We start from the raw sequence: 19,373 nt of genomic DNA on the forward strand, positions 1-19,373 counted from the left end.
GACAAGACAGGTATACAAGACATGCAGAGAGACAAAACAGGCAGACACGACAGGTAGACAGACAATAAAGACAGACATATAAAACAACAGGAAGACACTACAGGCAGAAAAGACAGAAAAGTTAACAAGACAAGAGAGACATACAGGACATAAAGACAAGATCAGACAGGCTGACAAGATATGCAGACAGACTGACAATGCAGATAAGATGACAAGACCGACAGACATATAAAACAGGAGAATAAGACAGACAGGAAGACAGACAGACGAGACAGGAAGATAAGACTTACATACAGACATACGGGAAGACAGACATAAGAGACAGGAAGATAAGACTTACATACAGATAGACAGGAAGACAGACATATGAGACAGTAAGACAAGACTTACATACAGACAGACATGAAGACAGACATATGAGACAGGAAGACAAGACTAACATACAAACAGACAGGAAGACAGACATATGAGACATGAGGACAAGACAGACAGACATATAAGACAGATAGACAAGAAGACAGACATACGAGACAGTAAGATAAGACTTACATATAGACAGACAGGAAGACAGACATATGAGACAGGAAGACAAGACTTACATACATACCGACAGGAAAACAAGACTAACATACAAGCAGACATGAAGACAGACATATGAGACTTACATACGTACAGACAGGAAGACAGACATAAGATACAGGAAGATAAGACTTATATACAGACAGGAAGACACACGTATGAGACAGAAAGCCAAGACTTACATGCATACACTACAGACAGGAAGACAGACATAAGATACAGGAAGATAAGACTTATATACAAACAGACAGGAAGACAGACGTATGAGACAGGAAGACAAGACTTACATGCATACAGACAGGAAGACAGACATATGAGACAAGAAGACAAGACTTACATGCATACAGACAGACAGGAAGACATGCATTCAATACAGGAAAGCAAGACTTACATGCATACAGACAGGAAGACAAGACTTACATGCATACAGACAGGAAGACAAGACTCACATGCATACAGACAGGATGACAAGACTTACATGCATACAGACAGGGTGACAAGACTTACATGCATACAGACAGGATGACAAGACTTACATGCATACAGACAGGATGACAAGACTTACATGCATACAGACAAACATACAGACAGGAAGGCAAGACAGACAAACTGGACAGAAAGACTACGCGGGAAGAATGACAGACGGAAGTGTTCATTGTCTCTTTGTATTACGACAAATATGATATTTTACAGGAGCAACAAATAGAACATTGTTCCAGATATTGTGTTAAAATATATATGGTTGGGATCCCAGCTATGACCAGTCTTGTCACAAAATCAAATATGTAACGCCGACTTATTAAAATCATATACTTAGTATGCTATTCACAAAGGAATTGTCAATTCCGTAGTTTAGCCAAACTGCATGGAAATCAACAATAAAGTTTAAAGCGGACCTATTTCAATACCAACAGATGTTTCAATATGGTGAGGAAATGTGCTCGCATTCAGGACACATGATTCAACTATTAACATAATATTATTGGACTAGATCGGAGTGATTGATTTCTAAATTTAGCTTCTTTTTCACACAAAAGGTGTACTAGTATACCGCACAAAATGAAATCAAGTCAATGGATTATTACCAATGTGCGTGATAATTTAATGCCGCATTGTTTTATATTGTAATATAATTAATTTATAATTATCGTCGAGTTCATGTTATGTACAGTTCACCAGCCGGAACATTGATTTTAACTGGCTTCCCATGTATTCTATATAACGTCAACTTGCCATCAAGGTGTGCATGCTAGCTAATTGAACTGACAAATGAAAATGGAGTCTTATATGGAACTTACACAGTCGAAAGACAACCAAAACTGGTACAAAACGCTGATTGGATTACACATCACTAAGGAAGGGCTGGTAGACTTTGTGATCGATGTCATGAAATGCTTCCATCGGCGTACGTTCGATGACATCAATAGAAAAAATGGACGACCAATCGGAACAGTTTGCAAAATGTGTAGCAAAAAAGACTTAAAATCGCCCCACTATGTTTGCCCAAACAATATTTGCGTACAATTCTACAAACAATTAAAGCAGGCAGCACGAGGCAGGGAAATTTCATGGAGCAATACCGATCCTACAAAATGGTGTACAGATTTCTGGGAGGTGGCAAAATGTTTCCTTCCTCCCGAGGGTTATAGGGACGCGAACTGTCCACAGGAGACGGATTTCAATGGAATCGTCAACCTGATTGCAAATTGCAGGCAGTTCGAGACTCATTTTGCGGACGATCTGACCAAGGCCTCAAATAAATGCATCAAGGTAGCCTTTTATAAAATATCAGTAATTGCTGTTTTTGGAATTGTATACATACAAGAAGAAATTTCATTAACGAATACAGCTTATAACTGTCCAAATAATTGTAGGTGAACGGACTTTTTTACGTTTTTTTTATATGGCAAATCCATCAGGGATTAGGGATTATATTCGTATAACACGACTGAGTAGATTGTGCATATTATTTTGTTTTCCTTAAAGCTGCACTCTCTATATTCCGTGTCTTTTTGTTGAAGTCTATAATTGATCGTTTATCAAGACATTTAATTGAGGCCATTTCCATAACTATCTTTTAACAGTTTGGTAATTTTTCCAATAGCAGTGTAACACAAAATTGGATTTGAAATTTCGGAAAGGAACAGCTAAACTGAAATATTAACTGCAGTTGCTATCATTTAGTACCAGTTAAAATGTCATTAATGTTGTATTGACAATAAGACAGGTATACCCTTTTATTCCATAACAACACGTTGATTTAATGGCATTTTGAATAAAAAAAATTACAGTTTCAACTGTGATGTATATCCAGTTGTACATGTTTCCTCTAAGGATTAAAACACTTTTGAATTATATAGGAAAATTGAAATGATACATTTATTCAAACTTATGATAAAATATAAAACACACACTACCATTGTTGATCATGTAAACCTTTATACTATCTTTTATAGAAATTATGTGAATCTTTTGATATTTCTAAATACATTTATTTTTACTTTTACTGGCTCATGTTTAAACACAGAATGCTATATAAAGTGTATACTCCAGTGTATATCATAACATGATTGAAATAGATAATAGATAATATTTGCATGAAACTCTGAACACTTAACCACTATGGCAATCTGCACCAGTTAAGATACTTTTTGTTGAATAATGTGTTTTGATGAGACCAGCTTGTAAAATAGCTGTATTTCTTTAAGTCATTTTGTGAATACCTGAATTATCCTCGGGATCTATCTCAGTCATACAGATCCCAAGTACCGGTTAGGACAATGTGTCATGTACCGCATCAGGGGAATCGGGTCAGCAGTGCAGAGAATTGGGCATTAAAATGTTGCTATTGGTTCGCCACGTCCAGGATCGGGTGTTAACTGAGGGTTTTTACCTTGACTCCGACAATGGACCGCGAGCTATGGGGCAGAATACGCGGGGGAATATGACCCCTGTGGGTGATTGCATGGTTCTATGGGTTTATATAATCTGAGGGGAGATATCTGAGTTTCACACCTGTAGGTAGTGGTTAAGACACATGTTAGGGGATTACTTATATTCCTACGACTCTACCGGCTGGGTTGAACTTGAACTTATCGGATTTTCTGGTAACACCAGGAGGCCGACCAAGGGAATTGGAGGTGGCCAAGCCCTAATAGGAATTCGTAAGAGTACGCACGAAGGGGGAGATTTGACGTGGTTCATAATGACAAGATGGTTGAACCTGAATAATGCAGCCCCGGGGGCGAAAGTTAGGAAGGCCCAATTAAGTTAGATAACCCGTGGGGGTAAAGTTTGATGGTCCTCTAATTGGAAAGTATTTGAAGTCTGAGAGGCGGGTAGCTAGGTTTGTTTGTGCAAATAATGCCAATTTGTCGGTCAAATGGTTAGCTCAGAGAGGTAGAAATGCTTCCTCTGGTAGTAACTTCGAGAGGGGGTGGGGCACGTTCGGGGGTCCGTAGCCGGGGTCCGTCCGTTTGGAAAAGGGATGGGTGCTTTATCTGTCGTACAAGAGTAGAGATTTCATTTTTGCCGAGGCCCAAAATAAAGTTCAGAGAATTCTCCCAGGTAACGTTTGGCCAAACAGGCTGTTTCTGTGTCTGATCCACGCCTGGTACAGGTTCAACCATTCGTTGTCATGGTATCTCTAACTGAAAATGGGGCAAATATGAAGGTTAAGGTGCCTAATTCAGAGGATGATGTAGTCACACCGCCGGTGGGGTCTGCAGAGTCCGCACTCTTAGAGGGAGGGCAATGAGGGTCATTATTGGTGGTAGATTTGCCTGGGGGAAGTTTCCCAAAGACGGGTAATAAATCAAATTGGGGGGCGGGGTGAGACCAGTTCTTGTCTCCCTCGGTTGGCAAAAGCAACTCAAGTGCCATATCTGTGGTTGCATATTGTTTTTAATTATAAATTATTTAAGTGGCCATTCCTCAACTACCGATTATTCTAACAATGCATTTAGGTCCTCTCGAACATATAGAAAATATACAAACATAATCTATACATGTACAATGAACATGAACATTTTCAATCATTTAAAATGCGAACATTTGGTAGGCAGCAGAGATTATTGTTGAATTATAACCTACATTTTCAGTCTTTGAAAGACTAGTCGTTATTAAGATTTGTAGTTTAACAATTTTACAGAAATGACATTTAATTTGGTTCCCCGCCTTCTCAAATTGGGTCTAAGACATTTACAACATATAAGATACAATCTCAAAGATCAAGCTGGGCGGAGAAAGCGAAACAGGTTATACACCAGGGGCGTAGCTAGCCCTTTATTCATGTGGATTCATATAATTATGCAAGGGGGGGGGGGGTCCAGGGACATGCCCCCTCGGATTATTTTGAAAACCATGGTGCAGTCTTGTGCATTCTGGGCGTTCTGAGTTGCTTTACTTAGGACTAGAAAATGGACGGTTTTAGAATCATGTAGTCAAGTACGCATACTGCAATTTTGGCTGTTTTTTTTTGTCAGAATCATGTGTATTCAGCCGCGTACTCGCGTATAGGCAGCTACGCGCCTTTTAGCTATAAGATATTTTAAACATGTTGGGTAAAATCTTGAAACTTAGTACGACTAGCTCGCCTCGCCCGTTCCTCCTTTCCTTATTTTTTTACCTAATTTGTTTGTTTACTTAACACTTACACTGTGCTGGTTTTCCATTTTTCCTCAATCTATCCCAATTCAGGGCAGTATTGCTTGTCCTTGTGAGCACTTGAAAAGACTAGGAGTGATAACGTGAAAACAATGGACGAAAAAGATTTCGTTTGATAAAATGCACATTAGTTTGGCTTTGTGTAATATAATATAAGCCAAGTCATCGGATCATTTAATAGCATTATTTCTTGTTTGTTCTGACAGACAAGCTTTTGGTTTAAAGGAACTCGTTTATGTTCGTCGAGTCAGGCATCGAAACAAATCATTTTGTTAAAATGTAAATAAAACGTTTGTTACAATGATAACACATTATTCGGAACACCCCGGTCATTTTCCATCGAAAACAACCTAGGTTACATGCCGGTACATCAGTAGAAGTAGTTAGTATTTTTTTAGATAATATTATTAATCATTTATAGTAGTTTAAATCCTAGTTTGAAATGCTTGCCAGTGATGTGTATTGTTGCATACATAATTGAGATTCCTAAGAGTAAAGTCACAAAGTTGAATTGCTAAATTAAAATTACTACGCGATCTACTTGCAGCGTAGTAAAATGTAAAGGTTTTTGACATCGTAAACCGTCCAAATACATCCGAGGTTGTTTTCGATGAAAATTGGCCGAGGTGCTCCGAATGCATCAAACGTGATAAACAGTGCTCTGCTGTTAATACTAATTGAATCACGTTACAGAAAAAAAGTTATGTTGGACCGAAATATGTTAATAACCTCTGAAAATATATTTATTTTAAACTTATTAAACCTATTAAAATTGAATTGTCTTATGTTTGAATTTAGAATATTTTGCTCAAACGGGTATCTGCGAGTTGCTGTTTGATGGTTGTACATAAAAGTTAGTAATACGACTAAATTTCAACAGTAAAACAATATATGAGTGAGTGCCTTTAAAAAAGAAAAAAAAAACTGTCTTACAAAAAATTAGGGATAAAAGAATCGAGAGGTTAGTTGTGTTATGCGAACTCTGTCTTATGTTCCATTATGTTCAGTTCGTTGTATGGTTTGTGTTATTTTCCTTATTACAACAGAACATGCAGAACGAATATTTGTAACATAGAACAATGTTAGCACTGAATACGCATCACATTGCCGATACTATATCGTCTGAAAATTATAAATTAATTGTTTGGGGTTTCAATCAGTAGATCATTGTCAGAAGACATTTAGGCACCCAATTCTGAAGATCATTGTCAGAAAACGTTAACGAGCTGGCGTTTTTGTTGAATAATGTGTTTTGATGAGACCAGCTTGTAAAATAGCTGTATTTCTTTTAGTCATTTTGTGTATTTGAAGAAGCATGTCTGCAAATGTAGATTTGATCATGTATTTTGAATGGATCTGAAATACTGTTTATTTAACTGTTATTACAACGATTGACACAATAAAGATAGATTTATGAATTGTCTTCATACAAAAAATCATCATCATCCACCACACATACACAACCACCACCACCACCACCACCACCACCACCAACTTAACCACCTTCATCATCATCCAAATCAATCATCAGCAACATCTACGCATCATCATCTCGTCATGGTCATTGTCGTCATCGTCACATCATAATTAGTATCATTGCCGTCGTCGCATCATCATTATTATTATTATCATCATCATCTTAGTCGTCGTCGTCGCATTATCATTATAATAATCATAATATTCGTCTTCGTCGTCGCCGCATTATCACTATCGTCGTCATCGCCATTATTATGAATATAGTGTCGTTGTCGCATTATTATTATTAAATCATCATTGCCGTTGTCGTCGCATCTTCGTGACTATCATCATCAGCACCATGCTGCACGTTTGCATTTACTTTACAGAACATTCATAATACGCATACTACAATATTTTACTTATCAAAGTAAAATCACCAGCCTGAAAAAAAACGTATTTTGTTGTTCTCCAATTTTCATTATAATTAGACAATTTTTTAAGGGAACGTCGATCTGAACCCGCCACTGCCTCCATCACAAAAAATCACGGATGATGATGTACTTAAGATACAATTGTAACATAAATAGCAGATGGTTAATCAGAATAGAGACCACGAGTTTGTATCATTTGTGTCAATCATTATAAAAAGGAGAGTTACATTAATTGATTCCCTTCAAGAGATTATCAGTATTATTATTATTATTATTATTATTATTATTATTATTATTATTATTATTATTATTATTATTAATAAAAAAGACAGTGCTCATCAGGTTAATATGACGTAACGTCATTTCACTTCAGACTTGGTCACTCGCTTAACGCTGTGCTTTATCGTTATTTTTTACGTACGACCGGAGAGTTTACGAGACGTTTCTGAAACGCCTTTATGATTATCGTTAAGTTGGTCGTTATTATGATCGTAAATTTACGATAATGGCAGATCGTCAACTTTGTAATGTAACAAATGACCGCATATTAGGCATAGAAGTGAAATGTACCGATGCTGTTCCACTGTATATATTTTGTGTTTATATGCCTGCATGCCATGACACTGATTTTTACAAATCCATTCTGAGCGACTTAGAGTCACTTATTGCCTATTATAGACGGGTGGGGACCATTATACTATATACTATATACTATTAAAATCTACAATCCATCCAATACCATTTTAACAAACAGGATGAATATACGTTTATACCAAATAGAACGGTGTTGGATCATGTAATAACCGACGAAGGATTTGTTGAACAGATACGATCTTTTAAAATTATTGACTCCACGAATGTGCTAACCTCTGACCATCTACCCATTATCATGTGTTGTGACATCAAACCCAGTTTCACCCCAGTTAGTCCCCTATGGACCACCATAGCCTGGAACAAATGCACGGCAGAACATTGTTCACAATACCAAGCTGTGTTGTGTGAAAATCTTAAATGTATTGTAGAAACAAACAGTGAGCAGTGCGACCCTGATTTTTTGAACTCGATAATCGTGCAATCGTTGTATACTGCTAAGAAGTGTCTCCCAGTTAGCAAGTTTAACAAACGTGCAAAGCCTTACTGGTGCGAAACCGTGAAGAACGCTCATACACACGCTAGACATTTACGGCGATTGTGGATTGAAGACGGCCAGCTGAGCGGACATGGAAACCCGTCATACAATCTGTATAAAAAGGCAAAAGCAAACTTCAGGCGCATCCAAAGACAAAAGCAAGATGAATATGAGAATAACTCGTTGGATGAGTTAAACAGAACCGCTGAAATGGACTACAAACAATTTTGGAAGTTACTTAGAAAACGTAATGGGAAACAATCCGAAAGATGCAATGAAATAATATTTGACAAACTCTCATATAAAGACAACGAAGTAGCCAACGGTTTTCGGCATTACTTTCAGACTGTGTTCAGCAGACCCCACGAAACATTGCAAAATGACAAATCAATAATAGACGATGTTAACAAGTATTCTGGTTGCGAACTCTTTAATAATCATATACTTACGCAGCAAGTTACATTGACTGAAGTTCAAGAAATTACCAAAACGCTTAAAGCACAGAAATCGCCTGGGATTGACAATATCCTCAACGAGCACGTACTTAAGGGAGGACAAATCATCCAGGAAGCGCTAGTACGGTTATTTAACGCAATACTATTCCATGAAAATGTACCGGGAACTTGGAAAACAAGCATTTTAGTACCACTCTTCAAGGGAAAGGGAAAAACAAAAACAGATCCAAGCAGCTATCGGCCGATTTCATTAATTCCGTGTTTTTGTAAATTGTTTGAAAAGATGCTTCTTTCAAGGATAAATACAAACACCAATGTGCATAGTCAAAAATTTCCATCAGCTCAGCAGCAAGGTTTCCAAAAAGATCTCAGTTGCATAACTACCTCGTTTAACCTTCAAGAGACGATCTACCATCAAATTGAGAGTGGAAGCAATGCCTACGTTGCCTGCTTGGACCAGAAAGCTGCCTTTGATTCCGTTTGGCACATGGGACTCTTCTTCAAGTTAGGCAAATTGGGGTACACTGGGAAATTTCTGAGACTCTTAATAAGCTCGTAAAAGGACCTGAAATGTGTAATAAGAGTGCAAGGACTTAAATCAGAGCCGTTTGACGTTCTGCGTTCTGTTAGGCAAGGAGGGGTCCTGTCAACATTTTTGTATTTGGTTTACGTCGACCAACTTCTCGTCGACCTTGAACGAAGCAATTATGGAAGTATGGTTATGTCAGTCAAGGGAGGTAATCCATCGTTTGCGGATGATATCTCACTAGTATCAGTCACTCCCCTTAATCTACAACGCCTAGTAGACATTGTATACACATATTGCCAGAGCTGGAAAATTGAAGTCAATGTCAAGAAATCAAACACGGTTGTCTTTACAAAACGACGAACTGCACCACCAATTGGAATACTTTATGGAAACATGTACATTGAACAATCAAGCTACGTAAGTCACCTTGGTATAAGGCAGGACTATAATTTAAAATATACCACTCGCATTGAAGAAAGATTACAGAAGGCGAGAAACGCATTTTATTCCATGGCTGCGCAGGGAGTTAGTCCCCATGGAATCAACCCACTGATCTCTATAGATCTATATAAGAAAATTGTCAAACCAATAGCATTATATGGTTGTGAGCTTTGGTGTAACATGTCTACGACAAATGCTAACTTAGTCAATAGATTTCAACACTTTATTGTAAAAAAGTTACTGGGGTTTACGATATTGACTAGATCTGATATGTGTGAAGCGATAGTTGGCTTGCATAAGCTTAGTTGCGACATTGAAATTAGAAAGCTTCTGTTTTTGCACAAACTCCTAAGCTTAAATGTCCACTGCATTAGCAGAAATCTGTTTATTCGTAGGTATCTATTATATTTATCACAAGTTGGAACTCACATGTATGGCTTTGTTCCTGATATATGTTTTATCCTATGCAAATATGGTTTACAGACAACTGTTAACGATGTGATTGTTAATCCATCAAAGCTGCCATGCAAATCAAATTGGAAGAGCCACGTTAAGACCTTAGTTTACCAGTTTGAAGAGAGCAAGTGGAACTCGCGTGTGCTTTGTGATGACAGTTTTCAATATTTTAGGGTTCTTCACCCAAACGTCCGTCCATGTATTGTATACAAAGTGTGTTTTCACAGCGGATACAGATGTATAATGAACACTATTGCAAGACATTGGTGCCGCAGCGTCAAACTCCAGCATAATATTTGCGATCAATGTTCTTTTCCAATGACAGATGTGCTAGTACATAGTGTACATGTATGCGTTGTGACATCGACATTACGCACGTCATTTATAAGTGACATTCATGTTTTTGGGACGCAATTCCTAGCAGACTTATTGCATCTAGATGGAACTTTCTTTTCACTAAGACTCCTCGGCGCTCCTATCTTACCACTGATGAATGAAGAGGAAAACCTTGTTTTCCTCAAACGATCATTTAAGTTCATCTTCGACTGTGTTAAAGTTCCCCTTTAGGGAAGGTAATGCGTAGGGCACGCAATACATGTTGCTGACGTTTATAGAAATATATACATGTATACATATGTAAATGCATGTACCTAACCGACACGCAAAAGCTGTACACATATTGTGTTAACTACATGTATGCTGCATTGTACATCACCATGTTTTTTTGTTGTTGTTTTTTGTGTTTTTTATTTAAACATTATGTAACCCTTCCATTTATAATATGTTTATTGTAATAATTATGCCCCCACAAAGTGGCGGCATATAGGGTTGCCCTTGTCCGTACGTACGTCTGTCCGTACGTACGTCCCGAAGATTGTTTCCGATCTAATTCTTGAAAACTGTTTGTCCAATCCTCACCAAACTTTAAACACATGTTTGTGACCATAATATCTTGATCAAGTTCGATAGTCATGGAAATCGCTTTAGTCATTTAGGAGTTACGGCCCTTTTTGCCAAAAATACTTCAAAAATATATGTTTCACATCTAATTCTTGAAAAGTATGTGTCCAATCCTCACCAAACTTTACATACATGATTGTGACCATAATATCTTGATCAAGTTCGATAGCCATGGAAATCGCTTTTGTCATTTAGGAGTTACGGCCCTTTATTTGCAAAAAAGACTTGAAAAATACGTCCCGAAGATTGTTTCCGATCTAATTCTTGAAAACTGTTTGTCCAATCCTCACCAAACTTTAAACACATGTTTGTGACCATAATATCTTGATCAAGTTCGATAGTTTGTACATAACTTGGATATCTTCAGTAATGGAGGAAATAAAGAAGATAGATAGATAGATAGCTCCTTCTTATTTCAACGTAACTTTTAATGACCAACAAAACCCTTAAAAAGGACCAAAATGTAAAAATCATACAATTAATACAAAACCATCATCTTCAAGGGCAAGAATTATCCTAACATATATATGTAGGTAGTAAGTTGATCTGTGGAAAGGCTAAGTCGTGAGAACTGTTTAACCATAGTTTCCCTATATAATTCTATCTATAGGCACTTTCGCTTCAGCGGATTTCTCCAAAGTTTGCAATGTTATTATTTTTTGTGTCATGAAACGACCGAATTTGGTTCAAAATGCATGTAAACCAGTCATTTAAGTTGTAAAAATGGTAAATCTGTGAGAGTGCAGCTTTAAACTTACTAAAGGAAGCTGACTGTATTGGATTTCCGACTCAGTCAGATTTCTGTTCATAACTAGGACATTTTTTTGTCATTTTCAGGCACGCAAAATTGCTAACAACACTCGCCACTCCTCCTCTCTACAAATAGATGACATCACACTTCAAGAGAATTTAGATACCATGAAAGATTTGCTTTGGGATTCCAAAAGGCTTGCTACAGACCCTAAAGCCACATCAGCTGTGACCAAGCTTACTCAGGTACTTCCTGTATGCATATATCTTTTAAATCAAATAATCCCATAAAATACGCCTCGTTTGCTCCATTCAGCTATTGCATGGTGATGGTGCATAGTGGATCCTTTCGCTCAATATTTGACAACTGTGGGTTCTATCCGACACCGATGTGGAATCTATACGTCTTATTCACATTGAAAAATGGAATGATTGAGTGGAAATCTGTCGAACAAACAGCAAATGCTATAAGTATGACTGTGATTTGACAGTAAAAATTGACAACTTAATAAATAACTATCGATAAAAAAACCCACAAGAATCAAATCCCGATAGGTTTTTATTCATCTAAAAGAATGAAAATAAGACAGCAATCAATATTTTGAAACTGTAAACTCGAAAAAAAAAATTAACAGAAAGCAGCAGTCTCGTATGTATTTTAATCCCGACAGTGAAGCCGACACCATAACCATTTTCGTTTTTTATGTTTCAGCTTGAAAACGATCAACTCCTGATGACCGAAGCTGATATAAGAACTGTTGTTCGTATAACTACCGAGGGCCTGTCTGATAAGATCGAAGAGCTGAGGTCGCTTGAGAAAAGCTTGATACACTACATGGAAGAAGTTCAAAAGAACATAATGCAATGTGGGATCCCCGAACATATTTCAAACGTCTACGAAAATAAGAAAAGCGGTAAATATGTTCATACTTATAGAATGTATAAATATTAAATGATGGTTATTTCATCAACCCATTCGCGATAATGTTTAATGATGCTGCCTGGTGACACCATGCTAATTTATTATCGTTTGAAAGTCTTTGGTTTGCTGTTTTATGTGTTTACTTGCATCCTAAATAAATGAATAAACATACATCATGAATCTTACACTTTTGTAATATTTCAGTGCCCAACAAACGTATTTGTAATAACAAAATATCGGAGTATGTTTTACATATTCTCTCTTAACACATAGAACACTACCAAATGATATCGAACTAGTATAGCATCACTATGCATAATGTACAGTAAATCACTTTTATCTATAAAAAGATACACTTGCTTGATTTATATCTGAAAAATGTGAATGTTAAACTGATTGTCCATAATGCCATTTTTGTTGTAGGTCTCAGGAACGACTTGCACGAATTCAATTCGGAAATGCACTGCACTTCATCAATATCTCCAATGATTCAAGAAAAGCGGTCCAAAATCGTCGACTTCTACGTGGCGCCAAGCATCGAAACAATCAGCACAAATAGAAGATACTCATGCAAAGGAGATCACATATCTGGGAAAGGCTCTGTGTCGACATTTCGCGAAATATTTAATTCCGCGAAAGGCAAGTCAAGATATGTGTACGTAAGTGCAAAGGCTGGAGCGGGGAAAACGGCTTTCTGTCAATACGTTGCGGCTATTTGGTGCGCTTTACAGAGAAATGATAAAGAGGAAATACAAACCTTCAAGAAAAATAACAAAACCGGACATTTTGAAGATATCTGTGTCCTGAAAGAGTACGACTTTTTGTTCTTCGTGTCATTAAGAGAAATTCGAGACCAGTTGTGCGATGTTGATGATATGATTTTCCAGCAGATTGTAACAAATCTCTCCGGTGGTCATATGTATGATCCATCTTTATTGAAAGAGATTTTGCGAAATGAATCTTGTTTGATAGTTATTGACGGTCTAGATGAATGGAAACACCCTCTATCGTGTAAAGTACAACCAAACAATGTTCCACATTTCAAAGTTCGGCCAAACTGTACATGCTTAATAACGTCAAGGCCGTGGAAACTTTCAGAGTGTCGATTGAAAGAATCTGATCTGACTGTCTGCATTGAAATAAATGGCATAAAGGGTGTCCGCAACGACTTGTTGACGGAATATGTGACCAGCTGCTTGAATTCGAAGTACGGAAAAACGAAAGATGTTGCCGAATTTAGGAAGGTAATGGAGTCATCTTTTCTTGAAACCCCACATCAGGATGATTCCATCCCTATGGGATGTTCAATAGCAAACATATGTTCGATACCAGTGATGTTGATGCATATTTTATGCCTGTGGTATGATGATGTCTCTTTCGGCAAGTCAAAGTGCGAAACATACTGTAACATGATCAGTCTTCTCATTGAAATGGCCAACATGGACACATCGGTGGAATACAATGGCGATTTTGAGCTGATTGGCAGTGAGTCTTTGCCAAATTGTATACTAGAAAACAAAGTTTGTACAGAAAATAGCACCATTCTGGTTGGTTTAGGACGGTTGGCTTTCAAAACACTGTTTGCGGAGTCAAGAGAAGATACGGTTACGTTTACGGAAGATATTGTCAGTGAATGCTTCATGAATTCAGAAGTCAGTATTGAAAGTTTGTTGAAAATTGGAATACTTTCGCGGTGCACAATTACATGCAATGCATCCTCTCAACCAGTTAGGTACAGCTTTTTACACAAGTCATACCAGGAAATGCTTTGTGCTTTGTTTGTTTCATCCTTAGATGTAACGTCTCCAGAAAAGCCATCTGTTTTCAAGCGAATGGAAGATTGTCTTGTAGATTTGGACAGAATATTCGACATGTCCGAAATATTCGTCTTTATATGTGGAATGAATGCGGAACTAGCAAAATTATTTTCTGAAAAGATTTCTGACAGTTGTAGTTACTGCCTCTCAAAAAACTTCAATGAATACCAGAACGGGCAAATGATCAAAGCTCTTCAGGAAATGATGTCAAGTGGTCTTGAGGAGAGCAAAAATAACGGTTTTCTGCAGACAGAGATAATTTTCAAACACGTCTATTTAGACGATTCCACTGACAATGTTCATTTAGGGGCTATTGTTGATTTCAACATCAACAGAATAACAACTCTTTACACAAAACATTATGGAAATACACAAAAAGTAATCGAAATTATAAACAACAGTCACCATTGTTTGAAGTACATGTCACTTTCAAGTGTGACTTTTGAATGCCAAGAGGAAAGAGTTTTTACATACGACCAACTGTCAATATTGTCTTTAAGGGACAGCATTATAAATGGTCCTCTTCAACTATGTTGTCCTCATGTATCCACCTGTGAAATCGAGCATGTTCAAATACAAGAGGATGTAGACTTTTCAGCATGCCACCAGCTATCTGTAATTCAGCTGAAGAATGTAACGATTGGCGGAATGCTTAAGGCTTCTTCATGTTTTCATCTCTGGTCTTTGTGCTTAAAGGATGTCTCTTTTTCAGGGTTGATCGATCTTTCATTTTGCTCTCAACTATCTATTTTAAAAGTAGAAGATGTTATTCTGCCGGGAAACCTAGATTTGTCCTCCTGTCCACAAATTATTCGAATTAAATTGAAAAACGTCACATTAAAGGGAAGCATAGACATTTCATCTTGTCCAAAGTTATCTGCATTGAAGGTGAAAAACGTTAACTTTGATGGCACATTGTGTCTTCCAGCAAGGTCACAACTGAACTGTCTAAAATTGGAGAATATTACAATGAACAGTGATTTGAATCTGTTCTCGTGTGTAGAAGCTGTCATCATTGAAGATACAAAACGTGTCACTGGATGGTAAACTCGATCTTCGTTCATGTCCACAGTTAACGTCTTTGAAATTGGAAATGATCAGCTTGGAAGGGACACTGGATCTCTCCGCATGCCCGCTACTCAATGCTCTGAAACTGAAGAATTTCACAATAGAAGAATGTCTAGAAATAAATGGTCTGCCAGCGTTGACGTCACTTGTTTTGCAAAATGTCAACGTTTCTGGATATCTCGACTTGTCTTGTGAACGTCTGAGGCACTTAAAACTTAACAATGTTCATTTGGACGGTGAATTGAAATTGTCAAGTTGTTGCCTGTTGGAAGAAGTGGAAATTTGGGGAGCAAAAATTATTGGTGAGATTGATTTTACCGCATGCAGTGATATAACGACGCTGAAGATATTGTGTTCCAAAGGTGGGGAATGCGGATTGGAAAACATTCGACTAAACATAGATTTTTCACGAAATGCCCGTTTGGATAGTCTTTTTCTAGATACTGTTGAGTTAAAAGGGACCATTAGAGTTTGCCATGTGTCATGACTTGTCCACGCTTGAAATGAGTAATGTTACATTTTCCGGAAAAATTGACCTGTCCTGTTGCCACCGCTTATCATCAGTAGCACTTACAAATCTGAACATATCGAGTCCTATAGCATTTCCTGAAGACGGGCAACTTTTGAGGCTGAGGTGCGGAAGAATGACATTTGCTACAAATGAAATAAAAATTATAGGCAACATTAAGAAAGTACACTTTCATGGGGTTACCATGCCAGAATCATTTTATAACAGGTTGTTGTCAAATATACGCAGCTTTGATGGTTGCTTTGCCTTCAGTTGTGCGGAATGTGTCCTTTTGTGTGACAACGGTTCAACCAGAACACTACCTGCTATCAGAGAAACAGGGGTATAGTGCAAGTGGGCTCCAAAACATTGGCACTTCGACAAGCCTAGTATGAGATATTATGAAACTGATGCAAACTGATAAGATTTTATAGACAAGCCGACTTTCTGATTGTATTATGTTACCAGTGATGTAAAACAAAACATACGATTTAGTTGTTTGATAAAAGTCATGTTTTAGCCAAATACACGTGATCGTTTGCATATTTACGTAAACAAACGTACATGATATACTGACAATTCTGGTAACTCAATTTAATATCAAATTAATTTTAGCTCGATTGTGAATAGAACTATATGCATCACAAGTATCAATGAGAATTCTGGTAAGGCTCGAATCAATGAACACTTGATTGGGAGGCGGAAACCTATTTTGTATAACACTACACCACACCTTTAAATCTTCGGACAATCACGATATCTTTCCGATGGCATATGATTGTGTACGTGAATCGACTGAATAAAATCAGTGCAATTGAGTCAGCGAAAGTTGTAAATTGTTTTGTTTTTAATATTGCATATTGCATTCGCATGATTCGACCGCCGTATTTCAAAAGCGAGTTAATTGTTGTCAGTATGGGAATAAAATGCTGGCAAAATGAGAGATTTTCCCGTTAATTGTTCGGTCATAATATTTAGTTTTAACATTAGTGACACAGTTCATGTTACCTGGGACCAATATAACATCCTATACACCCAGATGTTACATAATGTACAACATTCTACAAGCTCAAGTTTGGAATGATATGATGTTTATGTTAATGAAAATGGTTTTATGGATGTATTTCAAACATTAAATTAATGGTTTGTCAGGTAAAGGAAACTTACATTTCTACTAGTTATCACTCGTCTGTTATAATTATAAATGTTTTGAAAGGTAATTTTATTTGCAATATCTAACATACAATATGTCGCGCACATTTTATGCCATGCATAAAACAATGTCATAATACATATAAACATCCATGACAGTATTGCTTACAAATTATAGTTTATCGAAACATTATTCCGGACTAACCGTATCATGAATGATATATAAATATATATCGCATAGAAACCCGGGCATAAAAGCATAGGGCTTACTTCGTTAATGTATTCGGCTAGTGCATACTTATTTATTTTTGTTCAATTGGATAAATATTTAAGATACACACACTCTTTATCTCAAGTCAGATATCAGATAGTGACACCTAAACATTCGGTCGATGAGCTATGTTACGGCATTCAGAAAAAACACACACACATGACAAACATCAAAATTGCAAAACCATCTTTGAAGAAATATAAAACACTAAGGCCTTACCATAAACTACGGCGTACCAACTGGCTCAAAAGTTACACTATGACAACAGTGATCGCACAGTATAGTTGTATTTTTACAGCTGTTCTATATATTACGAAGTATAGCTGCGGCTGAAGCTTTGCTTTGGATGCCAAATACATTGTTTATTTACAGTTGACTGTTGTATTTTATTGCTATATCTATGGATTCGATCACAGCTGTATATTCATAAACTAATATCAATGTTGTCCTTGGAAATGGAATTTAAATGTGTGTCACCCTTTTACCAACGTTCTTATTGTTGAAGCTACAGCAATGAAATTTTGACCCGGTGTATAGTTTTAAAAACAAATATCAATGGTGCGCTTGGATAACACTGACTGTGACCTTTTGATCTACTTTCGTATTTTTTAAGCTACAGCAATGATATTAAGACCATATATGTTGTTTTGCAATGAAACATAATTGTTGTCCTCGATTGAGCTATTCTGTGACCTTTTGACCTACTTTCTTATTTTTGAAGCTACAGCAATGAAATTTGTACCATTTGTACAGTTTTGAAAACAAATACAAATGCTATGCTTGGATGACCTTAACCACTACAACATTTGACAATACTCGATCATAGTTTAATCTCCTTGTTGCAATGCCATAAATCAATAAGCTCATTCATTCTCATAAAAACAAAGATTTAAAACTTTCACCCAGGTGAGCGATTTAGGCCTATCGTGGCCCTCTTGTTATCTTTGTCATCAGCGGTAGAGTCCAGCTTGGAGCTTCATTGTAATATCAATACTGGGTAACACCCATTAATGGTAGGTTTTGATTCGGGTCCCGATCCATGTGTACATGGTGTGTATAATTTAAAAGTCTATAGGCTAGGGTCATTACAAAAGAACTCCGGAGTTGTGATTTGCCAGCTACTTACTCGTCATTTATAAACGACTGAAAACAAAGCTTATATTTATTGCTTTACCTTTTACTTGGTAGTGGACATTCATATTCACTGAGATTTACGTACGATAAATGTATTGCAACGTTGCATGTTATGTTATGCTTGTGAAGGTTGTTCACTCATAGTCATAGTCAATAATATTAAATATGTATAACTTTTCTGTTCCAACCTGTTATGAGAAAAACAACAACATTTCTTAATTCAAAGAAACATTGCCTGGAATGCGCATTGCCAGTTGACATAAAACCGCTCAAACATTTTTCATTTTAAAAAGGTATTGGATAAAGCCCAATATTCTTGTCATTGTTTCAATATCATATTATACACTCCGTGTAAAAGCAGTGTCGAAATCGTCACGTCGGTTTTTATAATACATATGTACGTGCTAGAAACAATATATTTATATGGTTATCTTTAATTTCTAATTTTTCAACTACATCTTATGACTCATCTTATTAAAACATCTTCATTTTATAAATCTGTGTTGTTGTTGTTGTTGTTTTTATATTATTATTATTATTATTATTATTATTATTATTATTATTATTATTATTATTATTATTATACAATTACTCTTTAATGATTTAAACTTAACATATTAAATTAAATAGCCGATTAAGTGAAAATCA

The 19,373-nt window shown here is 36.7% G+C and overlaps 1 protein-coding gene across 1 annotated transcript; it reads left to right on the forward strand.

Moving 5' to 3' along the window:
- The first annotated feature begins 1,423 nt into the window (after positions 1-1,423).
- On the forward strand, positions 1,424-17,097 carry LOC128207316 (uncharacterized). The gene is made up of 4 exons (XM_052910167.1): positions 1,424-2,349; positions 11,941-12,099; positions 12,566-12,767; positions 13,199-17,097. The coding sequence occupies exons 1-4, from the start codon at positions 1,849-1,851 to the stop codon at positions 15,637-15,639; spliced, it is 3,303 nt and encodes a 1,100-aa protein (XP_052766127.1). The 5' UTR covers positions 1,424-1,848; the 3' UTR covers positions 15,640-17,097.
- The last annotated feature ends 2,276 nt before the right edge of the window (positions 17,098-19,373 follow it).

Source organism: Mya arenaria, chromosome 11, assembly GCF_026914265.1.
Source record: "Mya arenaria isolate MELC-2E11 chromosome 11, ASM2691426v1".
NCBI classification, from domain to species: Eukaryota; Metazoa; Mollusca; class Bivalvia; order Myida; family Myidae; genus Mya; species Mya arenaria.

What these genes read in the sequence shown, in the direction of transcription:
- LOC128207316 (XM_052910167.1), top strand. Translation starts at nt 1,849, where the DNA reads ATGAAAATGGAGTCTTATATGGAACTTACACAGTCGAAAGACAACCAA. An exon ending in CCTCAAATAAATGCATCAAG is followed by an intron (nt 2,350 to 11,940) that starts GTAGCCTTTTAT and finishes TGTCATTTTCAG; the next exon opens with GCACGCAAAATTGCTAACAA. An exon ending in CTGTGACCAAGCTTACTCAG is followed by an intron (nt 12,100 to 12,565) that starts GTACTTCCTGTA and finishes TTTATGTTTCAG; the next exon opens with CTTGAAAACGATCAACTCCT.